The sequence below is a fragment of the Callithrix jacchus genome, chromosome 4 (genome assembly GCF_049354715.1).
Source record: "Callithrix jacchus isolate 240 chromosome 4, calJac240_pri, whole genome shotgun sequence".
NCBI lineage: Eukaryota > Metazoa > Chordata > Mammalia > Primates > Cebidae > Callithrix > Callithrix jacchus.
Window position 1 is genome coordinate 5,432,098 of NC_133505.1, and position 17,553 is coordinate 5,449,650.

Sequence of the window (17,553 nt, forward strand, 5' to 3'; positions counted from 1 at the left end):
CCTCCAAGGCAGGACACACCCTAAGTCTAGGAAGTGTCAGAGGGTGTTAAAGGGTGGGACCACCACTGGCTTGCCTGTTGACATATTACTTTTGTCGCCCTCAGCCCAGCATCAGCGGGGTGGACCTCGATAAGTTCCGTGAGATTCTCTTGCGTCACTGCGATGTGAACAAGGATGGAAAAATTCAGAAGTCTGAACTGGCTTTGTGTCTTGGGCTGAAAATCAACCCATAATCTCAGAGTGCTTTGCCTTTTGCTCTTACTGTGTTTCTGTGCTCTTGCTGCTTGAACTGTGCATTGCTGTTGGGGACACAGTGGACAGACTCACAAATGGTGTGCTGTTCTTGGGCAAGGGGAGGAATGCTAGGGCCTTCCTTCCGCTGGCGTGATCTGCCCCTGCCTGCTGAAAGCCCCCGTGCAGTGTCTGTGTTGTCTTCCCCTTGACCCTGGGCTTTCCTTTCCCCCCCAAAGACTCAGCTCCCCTTTAGGTGACACTGCCTGTCCTTCTCCCATCACCAGGGGAACGGGGCAGCTGAGTCCATTCATTTTATGCTTCTCTTGTGGGCTTTCTGCTGAGTCTGAAGATGGGTGGCATTTGTGGTAATTCTGTAACTTCAACATAGATTTGTGTGTGTGTGTGTGTGGAAATAAAGCTGCAACTGGAAACAAAAATATACTGGTAATTGCTTTTGTTTTGTGACCTTTCAAATGTTCTACCTGATGGTTTGACAGAAAAACCACTCATCTAATGGGGGTTGGGGGGAGGGTAGAGAAAGAGAGTGAAGGGCAATATCTTAAAAGAAATCCACACCACCAGTCCTGCTATAGTTCTCACAGGCCCTCACTAGGGCTGACTTCCTGGTGTGTTAAGATTCACTGAGGGTGGCTGGCAAAACATTAGCAAAAGTTATAGATTGTAATCTCAAACCTTTTGGAAGGCCAAAAGGTTTTACTGGGACGGGCCGAAGGCAGCCACCTCATTTACATTGGCATAGGAAAGAGAGACGAAAAAGGCTTTCCCAGTTTAAGTCTGTTTACCCTACCTCCCTTTGTCTCTACTCTGTTTATTCATGTAAATTTTGTGCTGGATGGTCCTCTCAAAGGGAGATCAAAAGGGTGTTACCTATTAATAGTGTTTACTCTGGGCCCCCAACCTAAAGCTTTTGTCAGTAGCAAAACCATTCTTTTAACCATGTTAATTATACTTAAGTGTGTTAACCTAGAACCCGTGTTGTAAAATCTGACTGAATAAATATGTGGATAAACTTGGTCAATTGGCTGCAGTTCACCCTCTGAAAGCAGCCAATGATCATCCCTACCCCACTTAAATCACTGTCCTGGTGTGAGAGTGCATTTATTCATCTGTCATTGAGACAGGGTCTCCAGGCCAGACCTCTGCAGGTGGTGGTCAACATCTCACTGGTGAGCTGGCATCAAAGTGGGAGCTGCCAATGATCACTTTTTATTGGAAGGAGGAGACCAGAACACTCATCCTGGACTGGGTTTTGTTCTTAAGTGCCTGGTGAGCTCACATGGCTAGGCAGGTAGGTAGACAGAAGAAATTTGAAGAAAATGTTTCCCAAGTAACCCAGGTGTCTGCTCCCTGCACAGTCCCTTCCTTTTCCAGCAGGGCTCTCCAGCAAATCTGGGACCATGGCTGCCTTCTCCTGGGTACCTGAGTGCCTCTCATGGGTGCCTCTGCACGCTCCTGGCCCCATCCTGTGCCCTGCTCACTTCTCTCTTGGAACCCTGATGCCATCCCCATGGAAAGGAGACTGCTGGGGCAAGGGCAGAGTTTCTGTGGGGCAGGCCCCACTTTACTGTAGTTCATAACACCCCTACCTTATACTAGACTGTGCAGTAATTTCAGGCTTAGTGAAATGTTACAGATCATTCAGAAAAGGTAGTGCAGAACAGTGTATTCAGAGCTGCTCATAACCCAAGAATTCTACCATTTACAGGCATTCCCCTCATTGCACACCCTGGTCCTAACCTGATTTTCTTCCCCTCAGGTCTCCCTTACCTCCAACATATAGATCATTACCATTGAGAACTACTATTTACTAAGTGCTTTCTACATGCCAAGTACTTCCAGGGGCTTTTGATACCTTAAGTCATTTAATCTTCACCAAATCTCTGTGAGATAGGTACTATCATGATACTCATCTTAGAGATTAAGAAACTGAAGTAGACAGAAGTTAAATAACATGTTCATTATTGTAGCTTTTAGCAGTGGGAAGTCGGGAAGTCTGACTCTGGAGTCCTGTGCTCCTAACCACCACTTTATTTATTTTTATTTTCATTTTTTTTAGTGATGAGCTTTTGCCATGTTGCCCAGGCTGGTCTCAAACTCCTGGGCTCAAGTGATCCACCTGCCTCAGCTTCTGAAAGTGCTGGGATTACAGGCATGAACCACCATGGCTGGCTAACCACTACTTAATTACAGACAGTTTTCATGCACCTTGCAGGAAGCCGTGGCCCCTTCTTGTAGGTTCACTCTCAGTGGGATCTGCCACACCTCTCAATAGGATAATTCTCCAAGTCTGGGCCATTCAGCCTGGAGTACATTTTGTGGGAGCTTAAAGAAAATCCGGGAGGCACCACAGGGTGAGCCAAGCATGCCAGATTCTTCTGTTCGCTGTCCAGATGGTGAGCTAACTGTGCACACATACATACTTCACAGGACACACCACCATTTTCAGGATTGAGACCATCTGAACCCACAAAGAGGGAAAACATTCTCTATTTCCAGGTCATCACATTATTCTGCAGTGATTAATTCCTCTTAATCTCCTGTTTTCTTGTTGTATTTTAAATAAGAGAAGCCCTTCATTTTTAACATAGTTGAGTTTATTTTATATTTATTAATTGCAATATATTTTGTTTGGTTTGAGAAAACTCACTCTGTCACAAATCCATTCTCCTCCACTATCACTTTTTTAAATGTTAAAAAAATTGTAGTCGTGTGTGTGTGTGTTTGTAGCCATTTAACTATTTTAAGTGTATAATTCAGTGGCACTAATTACATTTAGAATCTTGTGCAACCATTACCACTATGTCTAAAGTTTACTTATCACGGAAGACAGAGACTCTGTACCCACTAAACAATAACTTCCAATTTCCCTCTTCTGCATTCTCTGTTAAGCTCTAATCTATGTTCTATCTGTATAAATTCATCTATTCTAGATATTTTATAGAAGTTGAATCATACAATATTTGTCCTTTTGTGCCTGGTTTGTTTTACTAAGCATCATAATTTTATGATTTATCCACATCGTAGTGTGCATATTGGAATATCATTCGTTTTTATGGCTGAATTATTTGTTTTTTTTTCCCAGGAACATGTGCACTTTATTGAACACAATTGTAGAAAAGTGTGTGAGGGTAAAAGGCTGATACAGGATCGGCTGGGGGCAGGGCGAGGAATGGAAGCTGGAGTACCTGGGAGACAGGTCACGGGCAGAGCCCCTGGCCGGGATGATTCCTCTGGATCTACTGATAGGCTTGCAGAATCAGTATTGGGATGATGATCAGCAGAATGGTCATGATGATACCCAAAATCAGGGCCCAGATGTTCAGGCACTTGGCGGTGGAGGGTAGGCCTGGGCCCCGGTCAGGTCGCCAACCATCTTCCTGTCCCTAGACTTCACGGAGTAGGCGAACGCTATGAAGCCCAGGCAGCAGGAGTTCATGAAGAGGGTGTTGAACAGGGACCAGACGACGTGGTCGGGCACGGAGGTCTCGCTTCGGATGTGGATCACGGTGGATGTTGGGGGCGCAGGGTTGTGGGGTGCCCCCAGTGCAGCCACCTCATGTTCCTCCTTCAGCATCTCATAGTTCGGGGGACGGCTGATGCTGGCGGGAGTGAAGAAGGTTTGGACGGTGTGGTTCATGGTGTCCAGGGAAGCTGAATTATTTGTTTATTCCTTTGCCTGTTGATTGACACTTAGTTTGTTTCCACCCTTTGGTTATTGTAAATAACGCTGCAAGGAGCATTGCCATATGAGCACCTGAGTCCCTGTTTTCAGTTCTTTTGTCTATATCCGTAGGGGTGGAATTGTTTTATATATTGATTCTATGTTTATCTTTTTGAGGAAATGCCAAACTGCTTTCCATGTAGCTGCAACATTTTACATTCCCACTAGCAATGTATGAAGGCTCTAATTTTAATCTCCCGCTCCTAAATAGAAATTTTTCCGGAACTGCCAGAAATCAGAACTGGACCCAAGGCTGAGCCAGAGCCACTTAATCTATGACTCTCCCTTTAGCTGCGTGAAGGCAGTCTCTGAGCTTGCTGCCCCTGCAGTGGGTGTGCTGCATCCCTAGCTAAGAATGTGCATCCCCTCAGTCTGTCTGGCGGTGGCTGAGGGCGAGGGCGTGGAGGGACGTTTTATTCTTTTAGAAATAACTTGTTCAGACCCATTGAAAGCATCTACTTGCCCAAATATCAGCAAGCTTTTAGTCATGGCACATAGCTGAGACTCCGTCAGAAGCCCTCAGGTTTTTTGCCCTATTATAATTGTAATGGGAGATTAAGCAGCTGGGACTACAGGCACACACCAGCAAACCTGCCTAATTTTTGTATTTTTAATAGAGACAGGGTTTCGCCATGTTAGATCTGCCCACCTTGGCCTCCCAAAGTGCTTGGACTACAGGTGTGAGCCACCACATCTGGCCATGATTTCTTCTTTTCTGTTACTAGTTTTTTCTCTCTCTTTCTTCTTTCTTTCTCTCTCCTTCCTTCCTTCCCTTTCTCTTTCTTTCTTTTTCTTTCTCCTTCCTTCCTTCCTTCCTTTCTCTTTCTTTTTCTTTCTCCTTCCTTCCTTCCTTTCTCTTTCTTTCTTTTTCTTTCTCCTTCCTTCCTTCCCTTTCTTTCTTTTTCTTTCTCTTTATCCTTCCTTCCTTCCCTTCCTTCCTTCCTTTCTTTTTCTTTCTCCTTCCTTCCTTCCACCCTTCCTTCCTTCCTTTCTTTCCTTCCTTTCTCTTTTTCTTTCTCCTTCCTCCCTTCCTTCCTTCCTTTCTTTCCTTCCTTTCTCTTTTTCTTTTTCCTTCCTTCCTTCCTTCCTTCCTTCCTTCCTTCCTTCCTTCCTTCCTTCCTTCACCTCACTCTGATGCCCAGGCTAGAGTACAGTGGTGTGATTTCAGCTCATGACCTCCAGGACTCAAGTGATCCTCCTACCTCAGCCTGCTGAGTAGCTGGGACCATAGGTGTGTGCTCCCACATCCAGATAACTTTGCTTATTTTTTGTAGTGCCGAGATCTCACTATGTTGCCCAGGCTGGTCTTGAACTCCTAGCCTCAAGTGATCTTTCCATCTTGGCCCCCCAAAGGGCTGAGATTACAGGTGCGAGTCACTGCACCTGGCCCATTTGTGTGATTTCTTACTTAAAATGATAAGCCTTTCAAGAACAGTCTAGAAAGAACCATAGAATTTTAGAGTTATAAGTACACCATCAATTAGCTTGCATTATTAACCAGCCAATTGTCAAACATGCCTTCAAAAAGAAAGTCCTGTATTAGGTCAAGTATATGCATATTTAGAATTTAAATCCCCAGCTGTAAGCAGCCTACGTGCAATCTCAAGGCAGTAGAAAAAACCTGAAGAAATTCTAACATGGAAATACGGTATCCTTAGCCAAAATAACAAATAGAGAGGATGGAGATGTTCATCCTCACAACAGAGCAAGATAAAATATACTGAAGCCAAAGCACAAGAAATGCAAGTGTGTTTAAGGGAGATTTCACTTGACAGTAAAGTTTATTGCTCACTGCGAAAAGAAATAGGAAAAGATTCTTAATTTTCTTCTCTGAAGGCCTTATGTGGTTTTTTAAACTTATTAAATATTATCATCGTAGGACATGTGGAAATAGAAATACTTTATTTATTTGTTTGTTTTGAGACAGAGTTTCACTCTTATTGCCCAGGCTGGAGTGCAGTGGCGTGATCTCAGCTCACCACAACCTCCGCCTTCTGGGTTCAAGTGATCCTCCTGCCTTGGCCTCCTGAGTAGCTGGGACTACAGGCATGTGCCACCACGGCTGGCTAATTTTGTATTTTCAGCAGAGACAGGATTTCTCCATGTTGGTCAGGCTGGTCTCAAACACCTGACCTCACGTGACCCACCCACCTCGGCCTCCCAGAGTGCTAGGATTACAGGTGTGAGCCACCATGCCTGGCCTACTTTTAAATTACCCACACTCCTAGGCTGCTGTATTTCTAACAAAGCAACCACCATCACTTTTGGTGTATATTTGGCTAATCTTTCTGAATTACATGCACTGATTACGTAGCTGTTCCTATAACACAACACATACCTTTGTATTTAACCATTTTTATTTGTTGCTTAGTTTGACATTTTCCAAGCATTTTTTTAATATTGCAGTTTATTTGATAATTATTGTTTTTTATTTGTTTGTTTTGAGATGGAGTCTTACTGTGTCATACAGGCTGGAGTATAGTGGCATGCTCTCAGCTCACTGCAACCTCTGCCTCCTGGGTTCAAGCAATTCTCTTACCTTAGCCTTCTGAGTACCTGGGGCTACAGGTAAGCAGCACCATGCCTAGCTAATTTTTGTACTTTTAGTCGAGACGAAGTTTCATCATGTTGGCCAGGCTGGTCTCGAACTCCTGGCCTCAAGTGATCCACCCACCTTGGCTTCCCAAATTGCTGGAATTAGAGTAGCCAATAATTGTTATTGAAATTAAAGTTCCATAGAGTAGATACACTGTAAGTTTCCTAAACATTGCCATATTGTAGCTTCTCATTTCTTACCAGTATAAATTGTGCTGCAATGGACATGTTCATGCACATGGCTTTGGTTCCTGTTTGGACAAGTTTCTTAGGATGAAATCCCAGAAGTTGGATCAGAGGCTAGGAACTTCTTTGTGGCTTCCTAAATTCTTTCCAGGGGGTATCTTTCTCTGTTGCCGTCAGCAGTGCCTACAGCACCAGTTTTACTGTAGCTTCTTTGGCATGAAATATCATAGTGTGTGTATGTGGTTTTTTTTTTTGTTTTTTTTTTTTTTTAAGACAGAGCACCATCTCGGCTCATTGCTACCTCTGCCTCCCAGGTTCAAGCGATTTTCATGTGTCAGCCTTCTGAGTAGCTGGGATTGCAGGCATCCGCCACTACGCCCAGCTAATTGTATTTTTAGTAGAGATGGGATTTCACCATGTTGGCCAGGCTGGTCTCAAACTCCTCACCTCAGGTGATCCACCCACCTTGGATTCCCAAAGTGCTAGGATTACAGGTGTAAATAACTGTGCCAGGCCGAATATTCCAGCTTCTTCTGATACACGTTTGCCTTTTTGATAGGAAATAATTGATCCCTCACTCTAGGCTTTTGTTTTCGTTTGAGACAGTATCTTGCTCTGTCACCCAGGGTAGAGGGCAGTGGTGTGGTATCTGCAGTCTCGAACTCCTGGGCTCAAGTGATCCTCCTGCCTTGGTCTCCCAAAGTGCTAGAATTTACAGGTACTGAGCCAAGATGCTCACCCGAAGTGCTGAGCCACTTTGCGCCCGGCATCTTGGCTTTTATGTAGCTACAGGACCACGCAATAATTAGCAATGTATGTAATTTACCACTTCACCAGTTCACTGAACGGGATGCTTACTTCAGCAATCTTTAAGACAGGTGGTGACTCTCATTTGGAATGATGTTCTATCATCCCATTATTCTGATGTACAAATGGAAAAGATGGTCTTTCTCAAATCTTAGCTTAGAGGTCACATTTCGTAGCTTGATATAAGCCTGTTTATATTGTAAAACTGTTTGAAACTGAAGCAGACAGAATTTGAAGGGGAAATAGTCACAGACAAGAATATTTATTAACAGAAGGAATTTGATTCTAAATATGCACAAGTATATTCAAACTTCAAACATAATTAGCAAGCTTCGTAACTTCTGGAAAGCACCCTGGCCTTGAAAAATCTCAGCTGCGATAAGATTGTGAGCATCACTTTTAAAATTAAAGCATACAAATAAAGGATTTTTTAATTAATTCTTTCTGTCCTCAGACATATCAGCCCTGATCTATTGATTCAATGCAACCCACAGTTATTTAGCACCTACATAATTCGTGGTACTATGTGCTCTGATCTACAAAGGTAGATGAGATTTCAGAAAGTCCTCATCTTTTCCCTGAAAGCACACGAAGTGTATGTCATAGATCAGTGAATCGTTTTCAGTTGATAGTTCAGAAACTGCGTCCAAGACTACAAAATAACAGGTTGCATCTGGAGCACTACGAGACTCAGGGCAATTTATCGAAGGCATATTTGCCTTGGGTCCTCTCCAAGACAGCATCAAAGCTTTTTGTTGTTGTGTTGTTTTTTAAATGATGTGTCTCATCTGTGAACAGACCCACAGCGTGGTCCTGTAGAGTAGGCTGGGATCATGTGCTTACAAATAAAAAATCAATAGCCTGCATAAAATACTGACTTGCTGTCTTCGCAGACTGCACACTTTCAAATGACCCTGCCTAGTGTGTACTGATTTGAACAGTTTTTAAAAATCTATGTTTTTACTGGATACTGGAAAGTACCTTGCTAGAACTAAAAAATGTACCAGCCATTGCCAGGTTTTCTGAACAGAGTATATTAGTAGTTGAAATGACAAGCACCAGCCTAGACATACACCCAGATCATACTTGGCTACAAGTTTGGGTTAGCCATGCATGTCGATTACTGCCCGTTATTGGAGCCAGGGTTTACAAGATCTTTAGAAAAGACTGGGCATTGTCTCCATCTCCGGTGGTCGTGTAGTCTTAGGGAGGATGTAGTATAACATTCGTAGGGAACTACCCTGTCATGATATGCTGAAGACAGAAGTGACGGGAGCCGTATTAAAGTTAATCAGGTGTGGGATGTAAACTAACTTTTATAAACGGCCCGCCCTGTCCCGAGCACTGGGATAGGCACTTGACCTGTTGAGTCTGACATTTTTCTAAGGAGTGCATGGAAAGTTTTCTTTCAGCTTTGACAATGTAGAAACTGAGGCAGAGAAAGAAAACAATTCTTCTCAGGTCCCCATAACCAGTAATTTGCATTGCAGGCATTTAAATCCAGAACAACCCAACTCCAGAGCGTGCGCTTCCTTTTTCATCCCATCATGTGCAAAAAAAGTGTCTGAGAAGACAGAGGTCAAATGCGATCAGAGGGAAGAGCAACTGGTCAAGGGCACCATCTCAAACACTTGAAATTCTTTGAACAAAGAAGCCAGTCTGTCTTTGAAGTTACTTGGGGTTCCACTATGCTGTTCTTAAGTTATTTGGGGCCACCAACCAATAAATCCTCCCAATAAATAATGTGAACTTGAAGGAGGTGATAAAGAACAAGGTCAGAGAGAAATCAGAATGCTTCCCCCACCCCCTTTATTTGAGACATGGTCTCGCTGTGTTGCCCAGGCTGGAGTGCAGTGACGATCATAACTCACTGCAGCCTCAGGCTCTGGAGCTCAAGTGATCCTCGCAACTCAGCCTCCTGAGTATCTTGGACTACAGACACCCACCAGCGTGGCTAATTTATATATACATATAAAATAGAATCTCACCATGTTTCTCAGACTGGTCCCTTTATATATAAAATATATATATCTATTATATATAATGTATTTTATAGAATCTTGCCATGTTTCTCAGGCTGGCCCCTTTAACTTAAAATGTTTCCTTTAATCGAAAATGTATGTTACTGAAATGTACATGTACAGCATCAGCATTAATAAGCATGTGAAGCCAGGCATGGTAGCTCACATCTGTAATCCCAGCACTTGGGGAGGCTAAAGTGGGAGGATCACTTGAGCCCAGGAGTTCAAGACCAGCATGGGCAACACAGCAAGAACCCATCTCTATAAAAGTTTTTAAAAATTAAGCAGGTGTGGTGGTGCACACCTATAGATCCAGCTGCTTGGGAGGCTGGAGGTGGAAGGATTGCTTGACCCTGGGAGGCTGAGGCTGCAGTGAGTATGATTATACCACCGCACTACAGCCTGGGTGACAGAGTGAGACTCTTGTCTTTAAAAAAGAAAAAAAGGGCCAGGCGCGGTGGCTCAAGCCTGTAATCCCAGAACTTTGGGAGGCTGAGGTGGGTGGATCACGAGGTCAAGAGATCGAGACCATCCTGGTCAACATGATGAAACCCCGTCTCTACTGAAAATGCAAAAAAAAAAAAAAAAAAAAAATTAGCTGGGCACGGTGGTGCGTGCCTGTAATCCCAGCTACTCAGGAGGCTGAGGCAGGAGAATTGCCTGAACCCAGGAGGCGGAGGTTGCGGTGAGCTGAGATCGCACCATTGCACTCCAGCCTGGGTAACAAGAGCAAAACTCCGTCTCAAAAAAAAAGAACGTGAAAAAGAAGGTTGGGTTCCACAGCTTCATTTACTTAAAAAACTTGATTGATGTACTATTTTAAATGGTTAATTTACTTATTAGAGCTGTTGCTTCTAAAATACGTGTTCTTCTTCCTTGATTCTCTCCGGCTTCAGTAGCTTTTGCCACTTAGATGCTCCTTTTCTTTTTGTTGTTTATCATCAACTGCTGTCAGCCGTCAAATCATCCTGGCTGACAGCAAAATTACTGTGCATTTAGACACAAGGGACAGGGCTCTGACCTGGCCGTGTTTTCAAAGGAATCCAGGTGGTTTTTAAAAATATATTTATGGGCCATTATTAGAAAGTGGTAACAACTGCTCTTCAGTGGAAGGTCAAGACAATTTGTCTGACAAAGTGATCTGTGAAGCTTCCCATAGTGAATGAAGACTATCTGTGGTCATCCCAAAATAAGCAACGGAAGGTTGCTTGGGGAGAGTAAGTGGCATCTAAAAAGCCTTAATGAAGTATCAATTTCCCACGAAAGCGAAGAAAAGCAAGACAGATTAACAGCTTTCTGTTAGTTACACAAAAGGAAAACACCCTGGTGCCGGCCGCCCCTCCTCCTCACCGTAGAAGGTGAGTTTCAGGAGTTGGTCAGTGCCTTTGGCTCAAACAGTGTTCGTATATCAGAGTGCTTGCCAGTGACTTCATCTGTCCGAGAGGCCGTTTCCCCATCTCTAAGGGAATTAGCATCTATCAACCCTGCAAGGTAGTTGTGGGAATTAAAGACATTGAAAATAAAGCCATGACACATGGTAGAAACTCAGCAGATGTGGGCTCCTTCTGACTCATTCTTCTGCCCATGACACATTTTTCAGCTCCCTGTGAGGATGGCAGAAAGACACCATGCATGTTTTCCCCACTGTTGACTCGCATTTTTACTGTGCTGATGTGGGGTTTAATCGTTTAAAACACTTTTATAATGGGCCAGGTGCAGGGGCTCATATCTGTGATCCCAGCACTTTGGGATGCCGAGGTGGAAGAATTGCCTAAGGCCAGGAGTTTCAGACCATCTTGGGCAACATAATGAGACCCCTGTCTCTACAAAAGATGTTTAAAAATTAATTTTAAAATCTTCCCTTTCACCCTCTCTCTCTCTCCCTTCCATCTACATGCATTCAAGTACATGTGTGTTTTAGGAAAATATACATGTTTATTGTAGACAAAGCAGAAAAGCCAAAAGAAGAATGTAAAACTTGCCGTGGTCCACATTACAGGTAGATGTACTGTGTGTATGTTGAGGGAGGCTGTGAGCATGCTTCTAAATCAGCAGTTCTCAGCCTTGGCTTACCTGGCGAGCTACGGACGTAGATGTCTGGGACACACTCAGAGATTCTGATTTAATCAGGCTCAGATGGGGTCTGGTCATGGGATGTTTGAAAGGTCCTCAAGTGGTCCTTACTGTGCCCAACCAGTATCTGTAGACTTTTTTCTATCCTTACATCATATTTGCACAAAAATAAGCTCATAGCCTGCTATTTCCCCTTAATACACTGTGAAAATCATTCAATGCAGATAAATGAACTTCCATAAAATAATTTCTTTTTTATATATATTTTTTATTTTATTTTTTTATTGCATTTTCGGTTTTGGGGTACATGTGAGGAACATGCAAGATTGTGTAGGGACATGGATGAAACTGGAAACCATCATAAAATAATTTCTAAAGGCATAAGCTAGAAAGAATGAATTTATTCAAATAAAAGAAACTTAAAAGATATAGAACTGGAGATATTAGAAATCTGCACGCAGTGAAAAGGTGAATAGAAGTCAGCTAATTCCATAAACATTTCAACTTAAGCATCTGCGAAGTCATACGCACCTTTGTCTTTCTCAGAGATACAATATACACATTTATGTCATGTTGATTCTGGCAAAAATCAGAGATACCAAAAATATTCTTGAGTTTCATAAACTCTGTGAAGTTAGTTTCAACAGCAACCAGCAACATTCTGTATGAATATAAAACCCCAACATTTCATAGCTGTATTTTATCTTGTCAAAAGCATAATGGCTTTATTTTTTAATAGTTATTGATATAATAGCATATACTAGCTTATTAATATAATCAACACCATTAATATTTTTACATAATATCTCAGTATGAACAAAATATTAATGTTATTTGCTATTAAAATATTTTAAATATTTTTCAAAATAAGAAAATAGCTATATATATTTAAATGTTTTCTTATAAAATAATATTAAAACAAGTTAATAGTGATTGCCCTTTGCTCTTTCTAGTAATAAATGCTGTCTTTATGGAAGTATAAATTTTGTTCTTGTGGAGTATGAAGGACTGCTTTAAAACATAGTATTCTGTCTTTTGTGGGTTTTCTTTCTTTTTTTGAGACAGGGCCTCACTCTGCTACCCACGTTGGTGTGCAGTAGTATAATCAGGGGGCTTACTGCAGCCTCTGCCTCCTGGGGTCAGTGAACCTCCCACCTCAGCTTCCCAAGTAGCTTAGATTATAGATGCATGCCACCACGTCCAGCTAATATTAGAGAGAGGGTTTCGCTCTGTTGCCTAGGCTGGTCTTGAACTCCTGGTCTCAAGTGATCCTCCCATCTCGGTCTCCCAAACTGCTGGGATTACAGGCAGGAGCCACCATGCCCGGCCAACACAAGACATTCTTAAACAGTATTAGAAATTTTATTGAAGGAATTTTTCACAGTACGTTTTCACCTCACTGAGGTTGAAAATGTTCCTTCAGATGTTTTTCCATTTTGCTGTGAATTAGATTGTTGTTTCATTGGTGGCTTCATTATGTGGCTTTAAACAAAAGTTTTGATTCCCTCCACAGTTCATAGTTCTCCAAATAGGTATCTTTCTGGAAACTATATATTTGAGATATTTTGAATAATCAAAAATATTTCGTTTAGTAGGCAAAGCCTCTCAATGAAACCACAGTAAACCTGCCTGTATGTACTCAGCCATATGACTAGGATGTTCTGAACCGAAGCAAGATGATCTTCCCATCTCCATGATTTCATTTAATCGTTTTAAATCTTATTTTCATCACATTTGATTTGGCTTTTTTTTTTGAGATGAGGTATTGCTCTGTCGCCCAGGTTGGGCTCCAGTGGCACAATCTCGGCTCACTGCAACCTCCACCTCCCGGGTTCAAGCAATTCTCCTGCCTCAGCCTCCCAAGTAGCTGAGATGACAGGCATGTGCCACCATGTCTGGCTAATTTTTTTGTATTTTTAGTCAAGACAGGGTTTCACCATGTTGGCCAGGCTGATCTTGAACTCCTGACCTTGTGATCCACCCGCCTCAGTCTCCCAAAGTGCTGGGATTACAGGCATGAGCCACAGCACCCAGCCTGGTTTGGCCTTTTTAAAAATAACAGTTTAAAGTCCGTTTAAACCAATTATTTTATATTCTTAATTTACTCTAGAGTAATGATTTTGTAAGAGGCAACTTAACACAACTGCAAAGTGAGATTTGTTATTTTTCTTTCTGTGGATTATTGATGAGCATAAGAAAACAAACCAACATACACCAAGAGCACTACAAAGTTAACTTCAAAACCACATTCAAAATCAAGTTCCAGAATGTATGTCATTGATTCATGGTTATGAGAGGCCTCAGAAAAATACTCACTATATTTTTATTAAGGGCCCTCTGTGATGAATCATAACCACTTCAGTTAAACAAATATATTCAACTCTCATGGAATAATTTCTCAGGCAGGGGCCTGCACGAATCATGTAATTTTTAATTACCAAGTCACAGCATAACTTCCTAGGGATTTTTTTCCTGTTTAACAAGGATTTGGAAAAGAATGACTTTTTTTTTTTGATACTTGTGCTGGATTAAAATCTCTTAAAGTGTATGTGTGTGTGTGTGTGTGTGTGTGTGTGTGTGTGTATTTTTTTATTTTTTGAGATGGAGTCTCATACTGTTGCCCGGGTTGGAGTGCAATGGCGTGAACTCAGCTCACTGCAAACTCTGCCTCCTGGGTTCATGTGATTCTTTTGCCTCAGCCTCCTGAGTAGCTGGGATTACAGGCACACACAACCACATCCAGCTAATTTTTTGTATTTCAGTAAAGATGGGGTTTCACTATGTTGTCCAGACTGGTCTCTAACTCCTGACCTCAAGATCTGTGCACCTCGGCCTAACATATATTTCTGTATCTAGAATCTGGGTCCACAAATACAGTCATTCAAACATGACTGTGCAGTCAGCTGGGATTACTCTCATTTGGGCCTATGCCAAATTATTTTTTTTAATGGAGTATTATTCCACTATACCATAACCTATTTAACACAATAACCTGGGGTTGTACACTTAAGTTATTTCTGAATTCAGAATTATATAAATTATAGTAACTCTAAACATATTCCCATATTCTAAACTAAATTCCCTTTGAAGTGAATTCCTAGGTTGCATTAGGTACATATAATTATTTGATAGGTAAAAAGACATTGTACTTTCATTTGTACTTCTTTAATTACTAGTAAATTTGAACATTTGTTTTCATATGTTTATTGGCCATCTAAATAAGTTGTCTGTTCATGGTCTTCACCCATTTTCCATTTGAGTTGTCCGTCTTTTGCTTATTGGCTTTTACAAGTATTTATTTAGGGCAATTAGGTACAGTACAGATGAGATACTGTAATAAAAAGTTACCAAAATAGTGTTAAATAAAACAGGAGTTACCTTTTTCTCACGAAACAGTTTAGAGGTGAGCAGTCGAAGTTAGTAGGATGTCTCTGATACATATGACCTTTTAGGGACTGGAATTTGTTTATCTTGTTGCTCAACTATCTCCTAGGTTGCTATCCTTGTCTGCATGGCTAAGTTAAGAATAAGACTGCCTGTACTCTAGCTCTTAGAGAGAAGAAGCATGGAGAATACGTGTGTGTGTAGAATCATGAGCTTCCTGTGAGACCATGTATATGGTTTTAAGGCCAGGACCTATACGTGGCAAACTTTACTTATTTTCATCTAAGTGAGAACTTTGATATAACCGTATCATTCCTAGGTACAAGGGAGGACGAGATTATGTTCTCTAGCTGTATGGCTATTTAACCAACTATGACTATCTTCTAGGGAACAGATAGAGAATGGATTCATGTGGACCACAGTAGTCTCTACCACAATGGATTTGTTTTCACTTGTAAGTCCCTAAGATTTGGCTAAATCCTCACTTTCTCTGGGACATGTCCTGTAATTTTTCTTCCCTATCAGAGTATACTGAGTTACTCCTTTTTCTCTGCTGCCTACTTCTACAATAGTAAAAATATAATGCTGTTATTTAATTAAGTATTATTCTTCTCCACTAGAATTATGAGCTGCTTGAGAGACCATGTTTTCAATCTTATTCATGCATTTCTCCCACCTACCTCCTAGCAAAGTGTCTAGCATATATCAAGTATTCAATAAGTGACTTTGAATGAATGAAAGGATTGCTTTTTATGAAAAGCACTTTGCATCTTGAAAGTGCTTACATAAATATTATTTCACTTGACCTATGTAAGAACCCAAGGAAGTAGCCATTATTATCCTTAAGAGATATTAAGTGAATTATCTAAAATCAAATAGCTAGTATGATTTAATATCAAGAACAGTTTTTGTGTCACTGCAATAAACACCAATTTTTTTCTTAAAAAAATTAAATATTATTCTTTTTGTTGTTGTTGTTGAGACAGGGTCTGGCTCTGTCACCCAGGCTGGAGAGCAGTGGCGCAACCTCGGCCTCCTAGGCTCAAGTGATTTTTGTGCCTCAGCCTCCCGAGTAGTTGGGATTACAGGCAAGCACCACCACACCTGGCTAGTTTTTACATTTTTGGTAGAGACAGAGTTTCACCATGTTGACCAGGCTTGTCTTCAACTCCTGACCGCAAGTGATCCACCTGCCTCAGCCTCTCAAAGTGCCGGGATTACAGGTGTGAGCTGCTGTGCGCAGCCAGTAAACACCAATTTGATTAAGATGTTGCTCATAAGTGGCTTTCCACTTGTGGAAATAGGTCATGGCCACATAACACGCCTGTACAACAATCAGAAAACTGGATAAATTACAAAAATCACATTTTTTTTTAGACATCAGAGAGCTATGAGAGCAACATAGACTAGATGAATTGGAATTGGAAAGAGCTTGGGAAGTCTTTCTGAAATAAGCTGATTATTACCTGCTGTTTTCTTCACGGAGCCTTTTGCTGAATCTAAGTGCTGAGGGAACATCAGGCTTAGCTATACAGTGGAACTCTGCAGGAGGAAGGAGAAACCACTGGGGCTTTGTGCAAGGCTCGTATCACGGACTGGGAGTCCGGAGAGCTGCGGAGGTGGTTTGCGTTCCTATGAAATGTGAGTTGGATTCAGGGGTTACCAGAAAGAAGCTGAGAGGCTGTGTTGGAAAAAAGGTAGAATGAATCTATAATTCTGCATTCTTTAGGAGACAAAATCCTGCTAGAGAGAAAGGGTCTGTTTCGAGCACATGGCCGGATTCCTCCTCAAGACAATCTGCCACGTTTGAAGCTCAGAATCTCCAAAGAGCAGAATAGAATGTGCTGTGCTTTCGGGACTCAGCAGACAAAGACTTCTTCACTCTCAGTCAAAAGCCTTGGAGGACCATGTCTAAGGAATAGGGGTGAACTAGAGCAGACCTAGCTTCCTGCAATTACAATGTGGTCCCAATCCAGTTAAACTCCTGGGTGGACTGAGGGAATCAATCTCTCATCCTATCGATAGAAGAAGAGAAACTCACGCTGGAGGAAGATGCCATCTGGAGTCTCTATTATTCTTTTATATATATCCTCCAGAATACAATCAAAATTGCTAGGTGTGCAAAAACACAGGAAAATGTGACTTTAAAATCAAGGGAAAAACAGAAATAGAGGTAGGTCCATCATATTGGAGTTAGCAGACAGTGATTTAAAAATAACCATGACTGATATATCAAAAATGCATATGAAAATTGATAAAAAAAGAATAAGATGTATGTTAAAAGAAAATTGAGTGGGCCAGGCATGGCGGCTCACACCTGTAATCCCAATACTTGGGAGGCTGAGGCAGGTGAATCACCTTAGGTCAGGCTTGCAAGACCAGCCCGACCAACATGGAGAAACCCCATGTCTACTAAAAATACAAAATTAGCCAGGCGTGGTGGCGGGTGCTGTAATTGCAGCCACTCAGGAGGCTGAGAGAGGAAAATAACTTGAACCCGGGAGGCGGAGG

General features: G+C 41.9%; 2 protein-coding genes across 6 annotated transcripts in view; one reads left to right on the forward strand and one right to left on the reverse strand.

Moving 5' to 3' along the window:
* The window catches only part of SCGN (secretagogin, EF-hand calcium binding protein), a 212,098-nt gene that overhangs the window by 48,115 nt on the left and 146,430 nt on the right, over positions 1-17,553 (forward strand). For 2 of the 5 annotated variants that reach the window (XM_002746168.6, XM_078368177.1), the window contains one exon: positions 105-1,331. The exons of 2 other annotated variants lie outside the window; for them this stretch is intronic. In XM_002746168.6, the coding sequence (XP_002746214.3) occupies positions 105-233 (129 nt within the window). In that variant the 3' untranslated portion in view covers positions 234-1,331. Of the gene's footprint in view, positions 1-104; positions 1,332-17,553 lie in introns of those variants that run through there. One more of the 5 variants, XR_013533625.1, reaches the window with a different exon arrangement.
* LOC100395060 (interferon-induced transmembrane protein 3-like) lies at positions 3,484-3,907 on the reverse strand. Its single transcript, XM_008993878.5, is given in 2 exon segments — positions 3,484-3,595; positions 3,598-3,907. Coding segments are annotated over 2 exon segments (399 nt in total). The 5' UTR covers positions 3,893-3,907; the 3' UTR covers positions 3,484-3,491.